Source organism: Pipistrellus kuhlii, unplaced genomic scaffold, assembly GCF_014108245.1.
Source record: "Pipistrellus kuhlii isolate mPipKuh1 unplaced genomic scaffold, mPipKuh1.p scaffold_m20_p_13, whole genome shotgun sequence".
NCBI classification, from domain to species: Eukaryota; Metazoa; Chordata; class Mammalia; order Chiroptera; family Vespertilionidae; genus Pipistrellus; species Pipistrellus kuhlii.
This window is the reverse complement of record NW_023425438.1, coordinates 1,851,906-1,867,731: the sequence shown is the minus strand read 5'-3', so window position 1 is coordinate 1,867,731 and position 15,826 is coordinate 1,851,906. Positions and strand designations below refer to the sequence as shown.

Sequence of the window (15,826 nt, the reverse complement as noted above, 5' to 3'; positions counted from 1 at the left end):
CCTGTGGCTGTGAACGGAGTAGGGATTCTAACCTCCCACTGGCCTCTGTCAAATGGCCAAAGCAGACAGGCTCAGGTTGTCCCATCTCTGCCCCCCGCCCGCCCCTCTACCCCTACCCAAGCTGTGACCAGACAAAGCACATTATCATCCCTGGCCCTGTTTTCTTCTCGGTAACGCTAAAGGCCCTTTTCAATGCACAGCTAAAAATCTGGAAGAAATCTTAGAAAAATAACTGGGTACCTTCCACCTGAGGAGAAATAGGTTTGTACAGGCTTTCAGGTCTCAGTAGACTACCTCCCAAGCGGCCCCAGAGTGGTGTCACCTCCCATCAGGGAAAATGAAACCCCTCCCTCTCCCGGGTGCCTGCCCCCCACCCTTTGGCCCTGGGCTGTCCCCCAGAGCCTGCAGAGGTGGGTCCTGCTTCCAGGGGCAGCCCCAATGCCAGCCTGTGTGACAGGAGCTGCCAATGGACAGAGCACACTACACCTGCTGAGTCTCCGGAAGGGACAGGTCACTGGATCTGGGCCACACGCCTGTCACTTCTAGTTACTTCTGAGTCGGATTGAGAGCTCCTTGAGGAGAGAACAATGGCTTGCATATTCTGCTACAGTGCCTGGCCAGCCTAGAACCTTTCAAGGAAGTTCTACTGAAGCTCAGTAGAACTTTGGAAGGATGCTTTCTTGAAGACAAACTACACTTGACACCAAAATGTAAAGCCACCTGCCACCAAAACCGGTTTGGCTCAGTGGTAGAGCGTCAGTCTGTGGACTGAAGGGTCCCGGGTTCGATTCCGGTCAAGGGCATGTACCTTGGTTGCGGGCACATCCCCGGTAGGGGGTGTGCAAGAGGCAGCTGGTCGATGTTACTCTCTCATTGACCTTTCTAGCTCTCTATCCCTCTCCCTTCCTCTCTGTAAAAAATCAATAAAATATATTAAAAAAGAAAAATGTGAAGCCACCTGCCAATGGGACAACTATGACCAACACCAATACGTTGTCCACATCTATAAGTAGGTCAATCAGTTAATAGCCCCTAGCTGACATCCTAGTTTAATTCCACGAACTATCCAACAATGAAAATGCTTTTTTAAGAGTGCCATTGCTACAAGGCAGTCACTAATAGTATCCCTCTTCTGTGGAACCTGGAAGAGAGGTCTTAAAACCTTTCTAAGCACAGTTCCCTCCCCACCACCCCCAACCAGGATTCCCTCAGTAAATTATGTGCTATGAAGGTCACTGCTTAAGGAATAGTCTAACTAGCGTGCCATCAAGGGGGGAGGGGAAAAAAAAAGCTGCATCATTTAATTGCTATTTATTTTCATAAACATGAGGTATTTCAAAGTGCTATAAGATGCAGCACTAAATATATACATTTTGAAAAGAAATTATAAACACAGAACTTTGTATTTACCCAGTTCTATGCACCAAACAACAAATACATTAACAGGAAGAAAAACAGGCTAGGAAAAAGGCATATATATATATAGTAAATTTCTTTACAAAAGTTTTCTTAGTTCAAAAAAGTGATAAAGTAATATCTACTCAAAACTTTCACAACTCATTTTCATACGAAAATATAAGTATCAAATTTAGTTATGTATCAGCATCATACTAAAGTATACAGGCAGTGTAAGAATTAGTACAGTACATAACAGAGATTAACAATATATTTGTATACAAAACATGCTCCTCAAACATTGAGGTATTACAGTACTTGGGTATGAAACTTCCAGTCTAATACTGGCCACGAAAGCCACCTCATTACCCGGGCGCATACAAAAGGCGGGTGTGGCAGTGGTATTTACAGAAGTGTTCTCCTGGGGAGGGGGGGGGGGGGTCTGGACTGGTAACCCCCTCCTCCCCTGGCATCTGCTGGAACATAAGCACCATTTGAAAAGGAATGACTCTCTGATGTCTGGAAACTCGGAACAAGGTGACTTCCACGGCCCCAGAGGCTCCCGACGGTCACGCCTGTCACGCCCTCCCTCAGCTGTCTTGGAAGTGACTGTCTTGGAGGTGACTCCGAGGAACCCTCATGGGCCACACAGCATCCCATCATCACCCAGGCCCTATCCCTCAGAGGTCCTGGCAGAACCAACCCCCCCGCCCCTCCCCACATGTCCTGCTCCCCACCCAGATCCAAACTCGACAGGGAGGGAGGAGACCGATTTGAAAGTAAACCAACATTCTTAATGTCAACAATGTAAAAAAAAAAACAAAAAAACGAAAAACAACAACAAAAAAAATCAAAATGTGCAAAGTGGCAGTGACTGTCCCGTTTTGGAGAAAGAACCGTTTAGCAAGTCCGCGCCAGCTCGAGCTTCTGGAGCAGCTGCTGCTGCCGGGCCTGCAGCTTCTCCTTCTCCAGCAGCAGCTGGTGCTCCTCGGCCTGCAGCGCGTGCACGAACTCGGTGGCCTTCTTCAGGATGACCACCTTGGCCGCCTTGTCGTTCCTCGCCAGCTCCGGCACGTGGTCCCTGAGCGTGAGGAAGCTGGAGCGCAGGTCGTTGCGGCGCTGGCGCTCCAGGATGTTGTGGTTGCGGCGGCGCTCGCTGTCCTCCGAGTCGGAGTTGCGGGGGCTCAGGCTCTTGGCCTTCGCGGGGAGGGCGCCGCCGCCCTTGAGGGGCCGCGGGGACGCCTCGCTGCTGCTCCTGATCTTCTTCTGGGGCGGCGCCTCCTCGGGCTCCACGTAGGGCGAGGGCGCGGCGTAGTTGTGCTGCTGGTGGATGGGGACGCAGCGCTTGAGGATCAGGTCCCCCGCGAGGTGGGGGGGGGCCCTGCCCGGGCCCAGGGCCGCGCTCTTGGGGCGCACGGTGATGGTGAAGGTGGTGACGGCCTTGCTGTTGTGGGCGGAGGACCGCCGCTTCTCCACCGTCACCACGTCGATCTCCTCCTCTTCCTCGTCTTCTTCGTCATCGTCGTCATCTTCGAGAACAAGAGGGGAGGGGGTTACTCTCAGAGGGAGACACAGGCACCCGACCGTTTCCCTCCCTCTGGACCGCCTCTCCCAGGCCCGGGCGCGTCTGGCTCTTACTCAGGGCCCCATCAGCATAGATGGGAAGAGGAATGCACTTTAGATCTTTTCAATGAAACATATTTGTAAATACTTTTCCCTTCCCCCCATATTCCTAGCGGTTTCAGCTTCCAGACCGACTGGAGCAGGTGGGAGATACAGAAAGAACCTGGGATGTGGGGGCGGGACAGAATCCTGGCTCCATCCCACAACACTGGGGGTGTGATTCTGGGCGAGTCTCTAGAGTCTACCTTTGGAAGCATTAGTTTCCATTTAAATGGGACCCATACCGCAAAGGTTCTCGGGATGGACCTGGGATATGCAGAGAGCTGGCCTGGTAAACAGATGCTCAGTCGATGGTAGCTTTTAACACCATCGCCGGGCTACCCTAGCCCCCAAACTTATTTATATTTCCATCTCCGCGCTCAAGAATGGAGACTCCCCATTTAGCAATTCCACACTCGGTTGCATCTAACGTTAGGCCCTTAAGCAAACGTACAGAACAATCCAATGAAGCCCTTTTTTTCACCTAGCACACATCCCCCATCTCCCCTAGCGAGTCCTACCCCACAGGCGCTCGAACCCCAAACCCGGGAGCCAGTCAGTCATAACCGCAGCAACAACAAAAGCGTGTAGCATCATGCCCCCCCACCCCCTCCTCCTCCTCATTTACTCCGTGCCCAGATAGAAAATTATTGTTTAAAAAAATGCAAGCATGGAAAATCAAAACACTTCTTCTCCTGCTTGATCTGGAAAGGGGACCGGAAAGCTGAACAATTGTAGGATTTGTTCTAAAGCCGAAATGCGAGGCTGCTGCAGCCTGTGGGTCCCTTTAAGCCCGTGTTTTGGTTTTCTGCCAAGAAGACAGCTGTTGGAAGGAAGTGCTTCCTCACCGCGAGCTGTCAAGGCACAGACATTAAAGGGACAGGACCCGCTTCAAGCCGGAGGCTTATCACCAAGTTTCCTTCCAGGAGCCTCGGCGGAATCCACTCTCCGGCCCAGAAGGAAATTTTAGGCCTTTAATCCGCCTGCATTCTGAAAACACTGGGCTGCGAGGAGATTCCAGGGACGAGGGCCTCCCAGCCCCCAAACAAGGGCTGTTTTGAGTCTTTGGGGAGGAGAGTTCTTTCTCTACCTCCGAGGCCCCAGGCAGTCTTCCTCTCAGCCCTGCCCTCCGCGCCGCCCAGCACACAATGCATGCGACTCATCAACGAGTGCTCCTGGGCGTGTGCATTCCCGGAGGGCCAGCCCACACCTGGAAGGGCACCGGGTTAGCCCAACTCCGGATCAGAAATGAGTCCTGGGAATTCTGGCTAGAACGCAGCCCTGCACCCCGAGTCCCTGCACAGGGAGAGAGGCGGCCCCCTGGGAACGTACACAACCTCGGCGGTACTAGCTGCCAGCTGCTGGATGGAGGCAGGGTGGCCCCTTCCCCTCTATCCCCCCACCCAGCCATGCCGAGCCTCTGCCCGCCCGGAATATCGCCGCCTGCCGGCCACCTACCAGGAGCAAGCAGCCCACCAGCCACAAAGGGAGGGGGAAGAGATAGCACCCAGGTTTGAAAAATAAAATTTGCTGCAAGTCCTCTGTGCAATCCCCCTAACTTTCTGTGCCCGAGCAGGGTTTTGCACAATGCCTGTGTCTTCTCGGGGTCTCCCCCCAACCCCCAAACCCTGACCTGGGTCAAGTCCCTCTCCCCTAGAGGGCTAACAGGTTTCTGTCCGAGTCATGCAGCCAGCGGCCCCCTTGCTTCCTACCCACTTTTTAGTAGTTTTATGTGGCAAAGAGGTGGGCAACCAGACCGGATGAGGCCCAGGGATGGAGTTGGGGCCCCCCAGAGGGTAGAAGGAGCTTCCAGTGCAGGTGACACTTTGGGTAACACCCTCTTAGCAACTCTCACTCAACCGTTCTCTCCTGATCTTGGGGGTCAGTTTGCCCAGAAAGTAAAATAAAATAAAATAACAAAAAGCAGTCAGCCATCATCACAACTTCCAAAACGCTCCCCCCATCCGAGCCTAACCCCAGCCGCAGTGACAAAGGGCGCGCACCCCCGCGCCAGCACCCCGGGGCGGTCCTTACCGGAGTCGCTCAGGGTGTCCTCTCCGGAGGTGCTGAGCGCCTTGGGGTCCCCGCCCCCGGCCGGCCGGGCTCCGGGGCGCGACAGGGAGGCCATCGGGGCGCCGGCCGGGGCCGCGCCCCCCGCCCCCGGAGCGGCCCCGGCCTGGGAGGCGGGCGCGGGCTTGGTCACCGGGAACGGGAACACCACGGCGGGGTCCACGCACTCGGCGGCCGGGTGGGCGAGCTCGGGGGGTAGCGCGGCCCCGGCGCGGCCGGCCCCCGCGCTGTGCCCGCGGCCGGCGCTGGGGGCGGCGGGGGTTGCCCCCGGGCCCGGGGCGGCGGGGCCGGGCGGGCGGCCGTGCTGCAGCTTCTCGCTCACGGCGCGCTCCAGCTTCTCCCGCGCCGAGAAGCCGCTCCACATGCAGTCCTGCAGGATGACCGCGTGCGGGGCCAGGCCGCCCGGGCCGCCCAGGCCGAACGCGTCCTCCTCCTCGGCCGGGGCGCCCCACAGGTCGGCCTCGGGCAGCAGCATCTCGGTGGCCCAGTCCGGGGGCTCGGGGCTGGGCTCCCCCGGGAAGGCGCGGCTGGGCGACAGCGGGGGCGTGGGCAGCAGCTCGAACTTCTTCCAGATGTCCTCGCCCGGCGGGCTGCAGTCCGGGCCGCCGAAGTAGAAGTCATCCTCGTCCGGGTAGAAGCAGGGCTGCAGCGAGTCGAACTCGAGGTCCGGGTTCTTGCAGAGCATGCCCGGCATGGTGGACGCGGCGGTGCAGCTGGGCATCGGCTCGCCTCGCTCCCGGCCGCCGCAGAGGCGCTGCTTCTCGCCTCTCCTCCTCCCTGCGCCGTTCGGGGGGCGCTTCTTCCTTCCCGGGGGGCGCGCGGGGGGCCGCACCGGCCTCCGACGCTGCAACCGACAGACACAAGCACGGGAGGTTGGCTAGCGGAGCCGGAGGGAGGGAGAGAGGGAGGGAGGGGGTCCCTCCGTCTCCCCTGCAAGCCCCCCACTGCGCCCCGCGCCCCCGAAGGTGGAGGAAGTCCTGCCCGGCTCGCTCCCTCCCTCCCTCCTTTTGTGCACACGCCGTCCGCGCGGGGTGGGCGGGGGCGTGCAGATGCGGGGGGTCGGGGTTGGGGGGTGGGGTGCAATGGCTCTGCAACTTTGCAAACTGCCATTTCATTCACACCAGGCTCTGCGGGGGTTTCGGGGGGCGCTGCTCCGGCTGCAGGATCCCAGCTCCCCGGCTCCGCCCGCCCGCCCGCCCGCAGGCCCGGTGGCACCGTGCGGGGCCAGCTGCGCCCAGGCAAGCCCGCGCGGCGCCCCAGCCAGGCACGGGGTCTGGAGTCTCCCAATCCCCCTCTCTTCCCCCTTCCCTGGGAAACGGCAACCTTGGGGCGTGTGAGCGAGAGAAGGGGGGTTTTCGAAACTTTGCAAATGGAAAAAAAACCCTTTTTCTCTGCAGACAGCAGCAGAACGCACCCACCCCCTCCCCGGCCCGAGCAGAGGCCCCACAACATCCACCCGCGGGAGGGAGAGCCCCACCCCCGGCCTTCCTGATCCCGCAACGAGGGCGAGGGAGCAGCCCGAACCCCAGTCCCCGGGGAGGGCGGAGGGGCCGGGGAGCAGCGGGGAGGAGGGTCGCCGCCGGGGAGCAGCGTCTCCTCGGAGCCCGAGCCGCCCGGACCCGGAGGACGAGCGGCGGCGGCCTCGCCCATCGCCTCACCCCCTCCTTCCTTCCTTCCTCCGGGGCACCCTCTGGGGGGAGCCCAGCTCCGGGGTGGGCGCCGGCCGGCCCCCGCAGGCAGCGCGGACGCAGACAAACGCGCTTCCCCGGGAGGGTGCCTGTCTGGCGGTGGAGCCGTGCAGGCGAGAGAACCACAGGGATTAGGGCGGGTCTCTCCGAGCTGGGGGTGCCTTTGGGGGGGCAGGACTGCATTTTCCGGAGGAAAAAGAAAAAGCCCGAGGAGGTTTTGTCTCGGAAGCAGCAGCTCCCGGTCCCCAGGGGATCGCGGGGCGCCCCGAGCGCGAGGAGCGAGGCGGTGGGTCCCCGGCTCCCTCCCTCCCCGCCGCTCCCGGGGCGCCGGGCGGCGTGCACCCCCGCTCCGCTCTTACCTCCGCGGGCGCGGGGATCCGGGGGAGAGGAGGCTGTGCGCGGGGTCCCCGGGCGCCGGGCCGGGGGGCTGGAGGGGGGTCCTCGGTGGCCGCAGTCGGTACGCGCCCGGCCGGCTGGCTCAGCGCGGAGCTCGGCGGAGCGCGGCTCCCGTGCCCCCCGCACGCAGGCACCGGCGGGCCAGACAGATGACTGTCACTGGCTGGGCTTTGAAGCTCGGGGGATATTATTAACCGAAAACCTGACACACCCGGAGGGCGGGGAGAGCGGGGGGCTGCGGCGCGGGCGGGGGAGGGCGGGGGCCGGGCCCGGAGAGGGGCTGCACCCCGCCCCCCTGATTTCCATAAAAATCAGGGGAGGCGCCAAGCCTTTCGCGCCAAAAGCCACTTGCTTTTCTTCTGCGCGGAGGGGAGGGGGGCTGCAGCGCCGGGGAAGCCGGGGTGAGGCCCCCCCAAACCCACCCCGCCGCCCGCCCAGGCCGCCGCGCCTGCACCCGCTGCCCGCTGCCCGCCAGCGGCGCGCCCAGCCGTGCCCTGCAGCGCCCGCTCGGCCCGCGATCGCCTGGCATTGAGAAAAGAGAAAAAATAAATGCCCAGACGGCTCCCGGGAGCCGCCCCCGCCCCTGCCCGCGCCGCTGTGCGGTCTGCGGCCCCGCGGATCCGTGCCCCTTGGTGATCTCCGGGGGTGGGGCTGCCCCGGGTGTAAGACGGTCACCGTGTGGGGGAGACGGGGCCGCTGGAGGGTCCCGGTTGAGCACGGGCAGGCGTGGGGCGCCCCCCTGGTTCGGAGATAAATAAATAACCGCGGGCGTGGAGGGTGGCGCCGCGGCGGGTTCCCCGGCCGAAGGCGACACCTCGCGGAGGCCGTGCGTTAGAGCGGGGCTGCCGGCCGGGCCCGGGGGCTGTAAGGGCGCCGCCCGCAGCGCAGGGAACAGGGGCCCCACGCATCAGGGTCGGATCGAAACTCTGGTCTCCGAATTGTCCGCGGCGAAAAGAAAGAAAAGCTGCTGTCCCTGCTCAGCCCCACCCCCGTGCCTCGGTTTCCTCCGCTGCGAAATGGTCTTGGTAGCCTGTGCTCACCCATGGGGCTGCTTTGAGACGTGAGAGTCAGGAAAAGGGCTTAGAACAGTGCCCAGCGCACAAGTGTGAGTGTCCGCTATTATTTTTTTTTAATATACTTTATTGATTTTCTTACAGAGAGGGATAGAGAGCTAGAAACATCGATGAGAGGGATAGAGAGCTAGAAACATCCATGAGAGAGAATCATCGATCAGCTGCCTCTTGCATACTCCCTACTGGGGATGTGCCCGCAACCAAGGTGCATGCCCTTGACCGGAATCGAACCTGGGACCCTTCGGTCCGCAGGCCGAAGCTCTATCCACTGGGCCAAACTGGTTTTGGCGAGCGTCCGCTATTCTTGTTGTGATCGGATCAGCCAAGAATCTTCCGGGGACATTAGCACCTCCATCCGGCAGCCATCGCCTCACCCCCCTCCAGTTGGGGGTGGGGAGGAAGGAGGGCTCAGATATGATCGCCTCTGCCCCCCAGCTCCCCAGGAGCAGCTCAGGTCTCCCGCACAGCCCCCCTCGCAGCCAGGCACACAGGGAGGTGGGGTTCTGCTTTGAAAAACAATCCTCAGACAGTGTGGGGTGGGGAGCCTGGCCCCCGGGTCGGGCTGGGAAAGTTCCTTTATAGTTTATAGCTCCTTTTCCAACCTGGAAACTCTCGCACCCCGGTCTTCAGCTCAGGATTGGGGACCAGATGCAGAGGGGGGTGCAGAGGCCCGGCCCGGGAGCAGCTCCGGCATTAGCATCTGTGAGGGCCGCCCTGAGGCCTCCCTCGCTCCGGGCCGGAGGGAGCTGGCTCAGCGCTAGGAAGTGGCCCATGAATGAGGATGCGCTGCCCTTCCGCGCACCTTTCTTATTGTTATGACTTCCCTCACATATGCAAAGCGTTTCGCTTTGGCCAAAGCCCTTCACACCCCACTTGGGCTTCCCCCCGCCCCCAACCCCCTCATCTAAACCGAGCCTTCCTGCTGTATTCTCTCCAAACATCCTTTGCCCCATCGGTAATGATATATTCCTGGCAGTGTTTGTTTAATGCCGCTTCCCACCCCGTCCCCGGGGAAATGGGCTGCCTCCCTCGCTGGACTGACTGGTGAGCCCCTCGGTGGAGGGCCTGCTTGGGGCTGGGTGGTGTCAACAGGAGAAGCAACCTGTACAGACAAGGACTCAATCCTGTTGTTCAAGGCAGAGGTCCCTGAAGCAGTCCCTTCCAGGGCAGCCAGCTCTTCCAAGATGGTTTGTGTATTGGTTGGTGGATGGGTGATAGAGAGAAGGTGGAGACAAAGGAGCTTCGTGTTGTTCCACTTGTTTACACATGCATTGGTTGCTTCTTGTCAGTGCCCTGACCAGGGATCGAACCCTGGAACGTTGGTGTATCGGGGCGACGCTCTAACCGGCTGAGCTACTGGCCAGGGCCCACGATGGTGTCTGTTCATCGGCAAAGGAGAGATGCTTGTCATTCAGAGCCTTCTTCAGCCCTCAGCAACTGCCCAGAAAAGGCACTCAGAATTGCCTGCCTTACCTTTTTATTTATTTTTTAAATAGATTTCATTGATTTTTTTACCGAGAGGAAGAGAGAGGGATATCAATGAGAGCCTAAACCGGTGTGGCTCAGTGGATAGAGTGCCGGCCTGCGCACTGGAAGGTCCCAGGTTCGATTCCAGTCAAGCGCATGTATAATACCTTGGTTGTGGCACATCCCTGGTGATTCTCTCATTGATGTTTCTAACTCTCTATCCCTCTCTCTTCCTCTCTGTAAAAAATCAATAAAAATATGTTTTAAAAAAGAAAAGAAAAGAAACGTCAATAAGAGACAATCATAAATCAGCTGCCTCTTGCAGAACCCCCTACTGGGGATGTGCCCGCAACCAAGGTACATGCCCTTGACCGAAATCAAACCTGAGACCTTTCAGTTCGCAGACCGATGCTCTATCCACTGAGCCAAACCGGTTTCGGCTATTTTTTTATTTTTTACCAAAATGTCAGGCCTGCTAAAATAGGCACAGATGCCACCTCTACCCCCCTTGATTTGTTTAAAAGTCCCCACCTTCGCCCTGCCTGGTGTGGCTCATTTGGTTGGGCACTGTGGTTCACAGAAAGGCGGCCGGTTCAATTCTTGGTCAGGGCACCCCAAACAAAAAGCCCCGCCCTGGCCCTTTCTCACCAGCCCTGTGCCCTTCCCCACCCCACTGCCCTCTGCCAAGGGGCAAACAGGAGCAGAAAACGAAGGGAGAGGAAGACCGGAGCCCTGCTGACTCGGTATGCCTCCGAGCAAACCGTGTATCCTTCCTGGACCTCAAGCTCTAATTTCCATCTTTTAACGCCAGCCAGTAATTACTGACAAGTCTGAATTTGAAGGTTAGCAGAATGATAAAATTCAACAAGTATTTATTGGTACTTTCATTTGCAAATGGGAAGATAAAAGACTCCCGGAGAAACCCTGTCACTGCAGGTTCCAAATCAGCCTGTAGAGAAACACGCAGAGAATCTTCTTAAAAATGTTGAAACCCTCTTCAGAGGGCTGCAGAGACAGGGTTCGGTTCAGCGTGCACCAACTGTCCCGATTCAGAACGGAGATAAGACAGCCTCAAAGCGCTCATCTCGGAGGGAAGGGAACACACACCTAAGATGGACCAGCAGATAGGATACAGTTGTGAACAAAAAAAGGGGTTCTATGGAAAGTGACCTGACAGGGTGATCTGATCATAAATTCCTAGCTGGGCAGTTTATGGTGGCTAATGTTAATGGGGGGGGGGGGGGGGGGAGCATTGAAACCTGTAAGGAATTTTTGTGAGTTTGTTTGAGCCAAACTGTTGACTTACGCTGGGAAGCAAAACCTCAATGGATTGGGAGAATGGCGGGTTACATCTGTGTTTATACGTTGCAATCAAAGGAAAAGGATGTAAGTGAGTCACGTGAAATCCATTGGTGATTGACTAGAGAGGCGGGAGAAAGCAAAACTGGGAAACCCCTGGGATTGGATGAAAAGTAAAATGATGGACACATACCTAGGTGGGTGCAGGAACAATTAACATGACAATGAAGGAATTTGTGGCATCTGTCCTGGGGCCCAGGCACATTAGGTTGTGCCCCAAGAGGTCCAGAAAAAGGGAAGCTACAAGTTACACAGACATTTCAAGGTCTGTTATGATAGATGCAAAAAGATCAGCTCAGTTAAGGTAAAGGTTGACTTTGTCAGTGAAGATATCGACCTAGGACGTAACTGCCCACCATCACTGCTTTGAGTTAAAGTTTCATTTCAGACCATCCTTTGAGGTGACTTTAGGTCTCTGAGTTTTCAAGACGGCCATGCAGGCCTACCTTGAGCTTGTCAGGTCAGCATGTGGCCCCTTCCATCCACAGTAGTCACACTCTAAGCAGATAAAGTTTTATTTAGTAAAGGGTGTATCTTTGCCTCGAGCAAGCCCTGCCCATTGTTTCTGTGAATATAGGTCAACACACCTTTGAAATTAGCTGTAACCACCCCGGAGAAAGCTCACAGCCTTGGTAACCATCCTGTAATCCAATCACCACCTTGCTTCTCCCACCTTCTTGTAACCTTCCTTATGTCTGTCCCTCCCCATTTGAAAAGTCTTGCTGCCTGGCATATGTTGTCAGGCTGACTCTTACAGAAATTCTCTACAGGTCTGGGTCTGGTGTATAAATTAGGAGATTGTTTGAGGGAGGAAAATGTTTTCCTACAAATCCCTTCTGTATCAAAAGAACAATGCACACACACATGTTCAGAGGGTCCAACCCCTGACTGGCTAGGAGATCAACAATCTGTAGGTGTTTTCCCACATCCTGCGTTAAAGATCTTCTGGGTCCAGCTTCAGGGACCACAGTTTCACCTGGTTCCTTCTGGAAGAAGAAGAAGAAGAGGAGGAGGAGGAGGAGGAGGAGGAGGAGGAGGAGGAGGAGGAGGAGGAGGAGGAGGGGGAGGAGGAGGAGGAGGAGGAGGAGGAGGAGGAGGAGGAGGGGGAGGAGGAGGAGGGGGAGGAGGAGGAAGAAGAAGGTGTAAATTTTTACTGATTAAGTACTTTTTAAAATCTTGGCTCTTCATTTGGAGTAAAGCTAGCTCCCTGACTTACCCAGTTAAAAGTCTAGATTGAAGATCAAAATGGAAAAAGTAAAGCCATAAAAGTATAAGAAGAAAATATAGACAAGTTCTTCCTGAGACAAGGAAGGGAAAATTTAACATATTTGAAGATAATAAAATTTACAATTAACACACACCCTAAACAGAATAAAAAAGACAACAGTGTGATGGGAAAATACTTGCCTCATATGTGAGATTAAGAGTATATTCAAGTAATAAAGAGCTTCTTTACACTCAATAGGAAGAAAAGTCTATAGAAATTCGGGACCAGGATAAGAGTAGGGAATTCCCTGGGTAGGAAAAGCCAAATTTCGCCGAAACCGCTGTGGCTCAGTGGATAGAGCGTCGGTCTGCGGACTGAAAGGTCCCAGGTTCGATTCCGGTCAAGGACATGTACCTTGGTTGTGGGCACATTCCCGGCAGCTGATTGATCTTTCTCTCTCATTGACATTTCTAACTCTCTCTTCCTCTCTGTAAAAAATCAATAAAATATATATATATATTAAAAAAAAAAAAAAAAAGAAAAGCCAAATTTCATGAACATATGAGAAGATGCTCAGCTTCAGGAGCAGTCGGGAAATACAGATTAAATCTCAAGAAGATCAACATTTTTTGGTCTAGCATAGTGGTGGGCAAACCGCGGCTCGCGAGCCACATGCGGCTCTTTGGCCCCTTGAGTGTGGCTCTTCCACAAAATACCACAGCCTGGGTGAGTCTATGTTGAAGAAGTGGCGTTAGAAAAAGTTTAAGTTAAAAAAATTTGGCTCTCCAAAGAAATTTCAATTGTTATACCGTTGATATTTGGCTCTGTTGACTAATGAGTTTACCAACCCACTGATCTAGCAGATTGGCCTTACTGTTGGCAAGGCTGGGGACCCTCTCCCACACTGTTGGGGTTCCAGCTCAGGAGTAAAAGCAATGCCATTCTTTTAAATCCATCCCACAAGACAGAATGCAAGAAATACACACAAGTATGTAGGCAAGAGTATGTGTTGCAGCATTGTTCACAATAATAACAAGAATATCGCAAACAATCTAAATACCCATCAATAGGGGAGTGAGTGGCTGGATTTATTATAATATATGCATGCAGTGGAGACTGCATAGACACTAAAAAGAATGTGTTAGACCTGTAGGTGTGGCCTAGGAAAATGTCCATGAGTATGAAAGGGTATAAACAAGGTATATACAGGTCAGTATGTCTGGCATTTTGGGTAGATGTCTACCTAAACCCAGCATTAAATATATGTCTACATAAACCCAGTAACAAATTGGGTGGAATATGCGACAGTATTTTCTTTCTTTTAAAAAAAAAATATATTTTTTTATTTCTTACAGAGAGGAAGGGAGAGGGATAGAGTTAGAAACATCGATGAGAAACATCAATCAGCTGCCTCCTGCACATTCCCCACTGGGGATGTGCCCAAAACCAAAGCACATATCCTTGAGCGGAATCGAACCTGCAACCCTTGAGTCCACAGGCCGATGCTCTATCCATTGAGCCAAACCTGTCAGCGTGACAATATTTTTTTAAGTGGTTCACTTTGAGGAAGGCAGTCAGGTAGAGGGAGAAATGCATTCTCTTACTTGATGAAAATTTTTTGAACCAGTTGGGTCATGAGCAAATGCACTTTTTGTCCGGTTATTTTTCTAAACAATATTGTTGTTACTCCCCAGGAAGGCTAATCATTAAGTTGATCATTTGGGGAAAGTAAAGGGAGCTTTTGTGGAGCCTAAAGTCACCCCAAAGTTCTCTTTTGTTTCCTAGGCTGCGTGGCATTCTTTCCAACCAAACGAGGCTGCGCTGAGGATTCCAGGACTAAGGTGGGACAAGAGAGCGCTGGTTTCATTAAGATTAGCACCAAGCCAGCCAAAGCTGTTTGGAGTACACGACGCTGCATGTGCCCAAGACAAGACAGCGATCTTCTTTCTTCTGAGGCTGGAGGAAAATGTGAGAGCCGGCATTGGACTTGGGGAATGGAGAATTTTTTTGGTAAAGGCACAACTAGGTTTAAAACAAAAATTATCCTCATTGAATGCCAGTGACTTAATTACAGATTTAGGAAACAAGGTGTGTCCAACCGCATTCCCCTCCAAAACTAGTTTTGTATCGTTTGAGGCAGCTCGGATATCCCCTCCACCAGGAGGCCTTCTCCCAAGCTTGGTATGTGGCAGACCTGAGGAAAGCACTCGCTGCAAACAGCGAAGACCTCTGTGGTCGGAAAGCGCTGTAGTCTGTAGAGCTGGTATTGCCTTCTACCTCATTTCCTGTTTGCTAAAGGCGAAATGGGAGGGCTGACCTGGGAGGCGCAGGTTGCTCAGGGCCGGGCTCCAGGCTGGGCAGCACAATGGGCTTCCCCTTCTTAGAGCTCAACCTTGGGTTATCAGAAAGTTTTGCAAGGAGGGGAACCCGGGCTTAGCAGGATCCTGATTTCCAGATCCACTTGCCATGCTCTTTCTGGGACTATGTCCTGGTCCCAATGACTGGGTTTGGATATGTCCAGATCTTCTCCTTAGGGGGTTACATAACTGCTGGCTAGTTTGCCCATTGGTTTTTGCTGCTTTCAGTTTCCTCCAATGCAGGAGACACTCCTCCCTCGCAGCCCCAAGGACGGCCCACACCCACTCTGATGTCCGCCTGGGAGTCTTTGGGTTTCCTTGTGTTTAAATGGTGATTTCAAGCTGCCCATTTCCGGAAGGGACTGCTTTTACCCTAGAAAGCATCTCCTTTGTCTGCATATTCAAATCCTTTCCTGGGAGATCAACTGGAGGCCCTCCGGGAAGGAATGCTAATCTTTGCCCCACCCTCCGCCTCTCCCCCCAAATCTCCATCAATTGTGTATTGCCTGCCCCGCCCCCAGCTAGCATAATCCGGCTGTGCTCTTTATCAGGCTCCCGTGTGGCTCTCCTAACAAGGTTAGCAGTCCCTGAGTGGAAGGAACCTTCCCCATCTTGTCTTTTTTGCATCTTCCACAGCGAGCAGTTCAAAGAGCCCAGCTCTGAGGCCAGACCGGCCAGCGAGCTCTGCCAGGCTGGACCATGCAGACAGCCACCCTGAGAATTCATTTCGACACCTTGAAATTCACATTTTGTCAGGATGAGTGGCGGGGCCTTCACATACCTGGGGCCCAGTTATGTCAGTTCTCCCCCTCCAGTCTAGCTACAGTCTGCCTACAGGGGCTCAGGGAGCCCTACCTCCACCCACCACAGCACCGGGTTCCAGGTTGAGCCTGTTCAAATGGAATGGGACTAATTAATAACCCTTTCTCCAGCTCCCCTGGGACCCTCTCCCTCCCTCTTCATAACTTGATCAAGACCTAAGTACCTTTGGACTTGGAAGTTGATATTGCAAAGTCTAGGCAGTACAAGGTATTCTTAGCCAGAGCACCAGCCCGCAGGCGGTGTGACTTCCATCCTGAAGAATCTTGCATTGGTCACTCAACTTCTCTTGGCCTCAGTTTCCTGATTCATAAAATGGGAATCATGAGTCCA

At 54.9% G+C, this 15,826-nt stretch overlaps 1 protein-coding gene across 1 annotated transcript; it reads right to left on the bottom strand.

The window, feature by feature from the left end:
* Positions 1-1,296: 1,296 nt before the first annotated feature.
* MYCN (MYCN proto-oncogene, bHLH transcription factor) lies at positions 1,297-5,944 on the bottom strand. The gene is made up of 2 exons (XM_036434645.2): positions 5,092-5,944; positions 1,297-2,924 (listed from the first exon to the last, which is right to left on the bottom strand). Exons 1-2 carry the CDS (start codon positions 5,846-5,848, stop codon positions 2,296-2,298), a joined length of 1,386 nt encoding a protein of 461 aa, XP_036290538.1. The 5' UTR covers positions 5,849-5,944; the 3' UTR covers positions 1,297-2,295.
* Between the last annotated feature and the right edge of the window lie 9,882 nt (positions 5,945-15,826).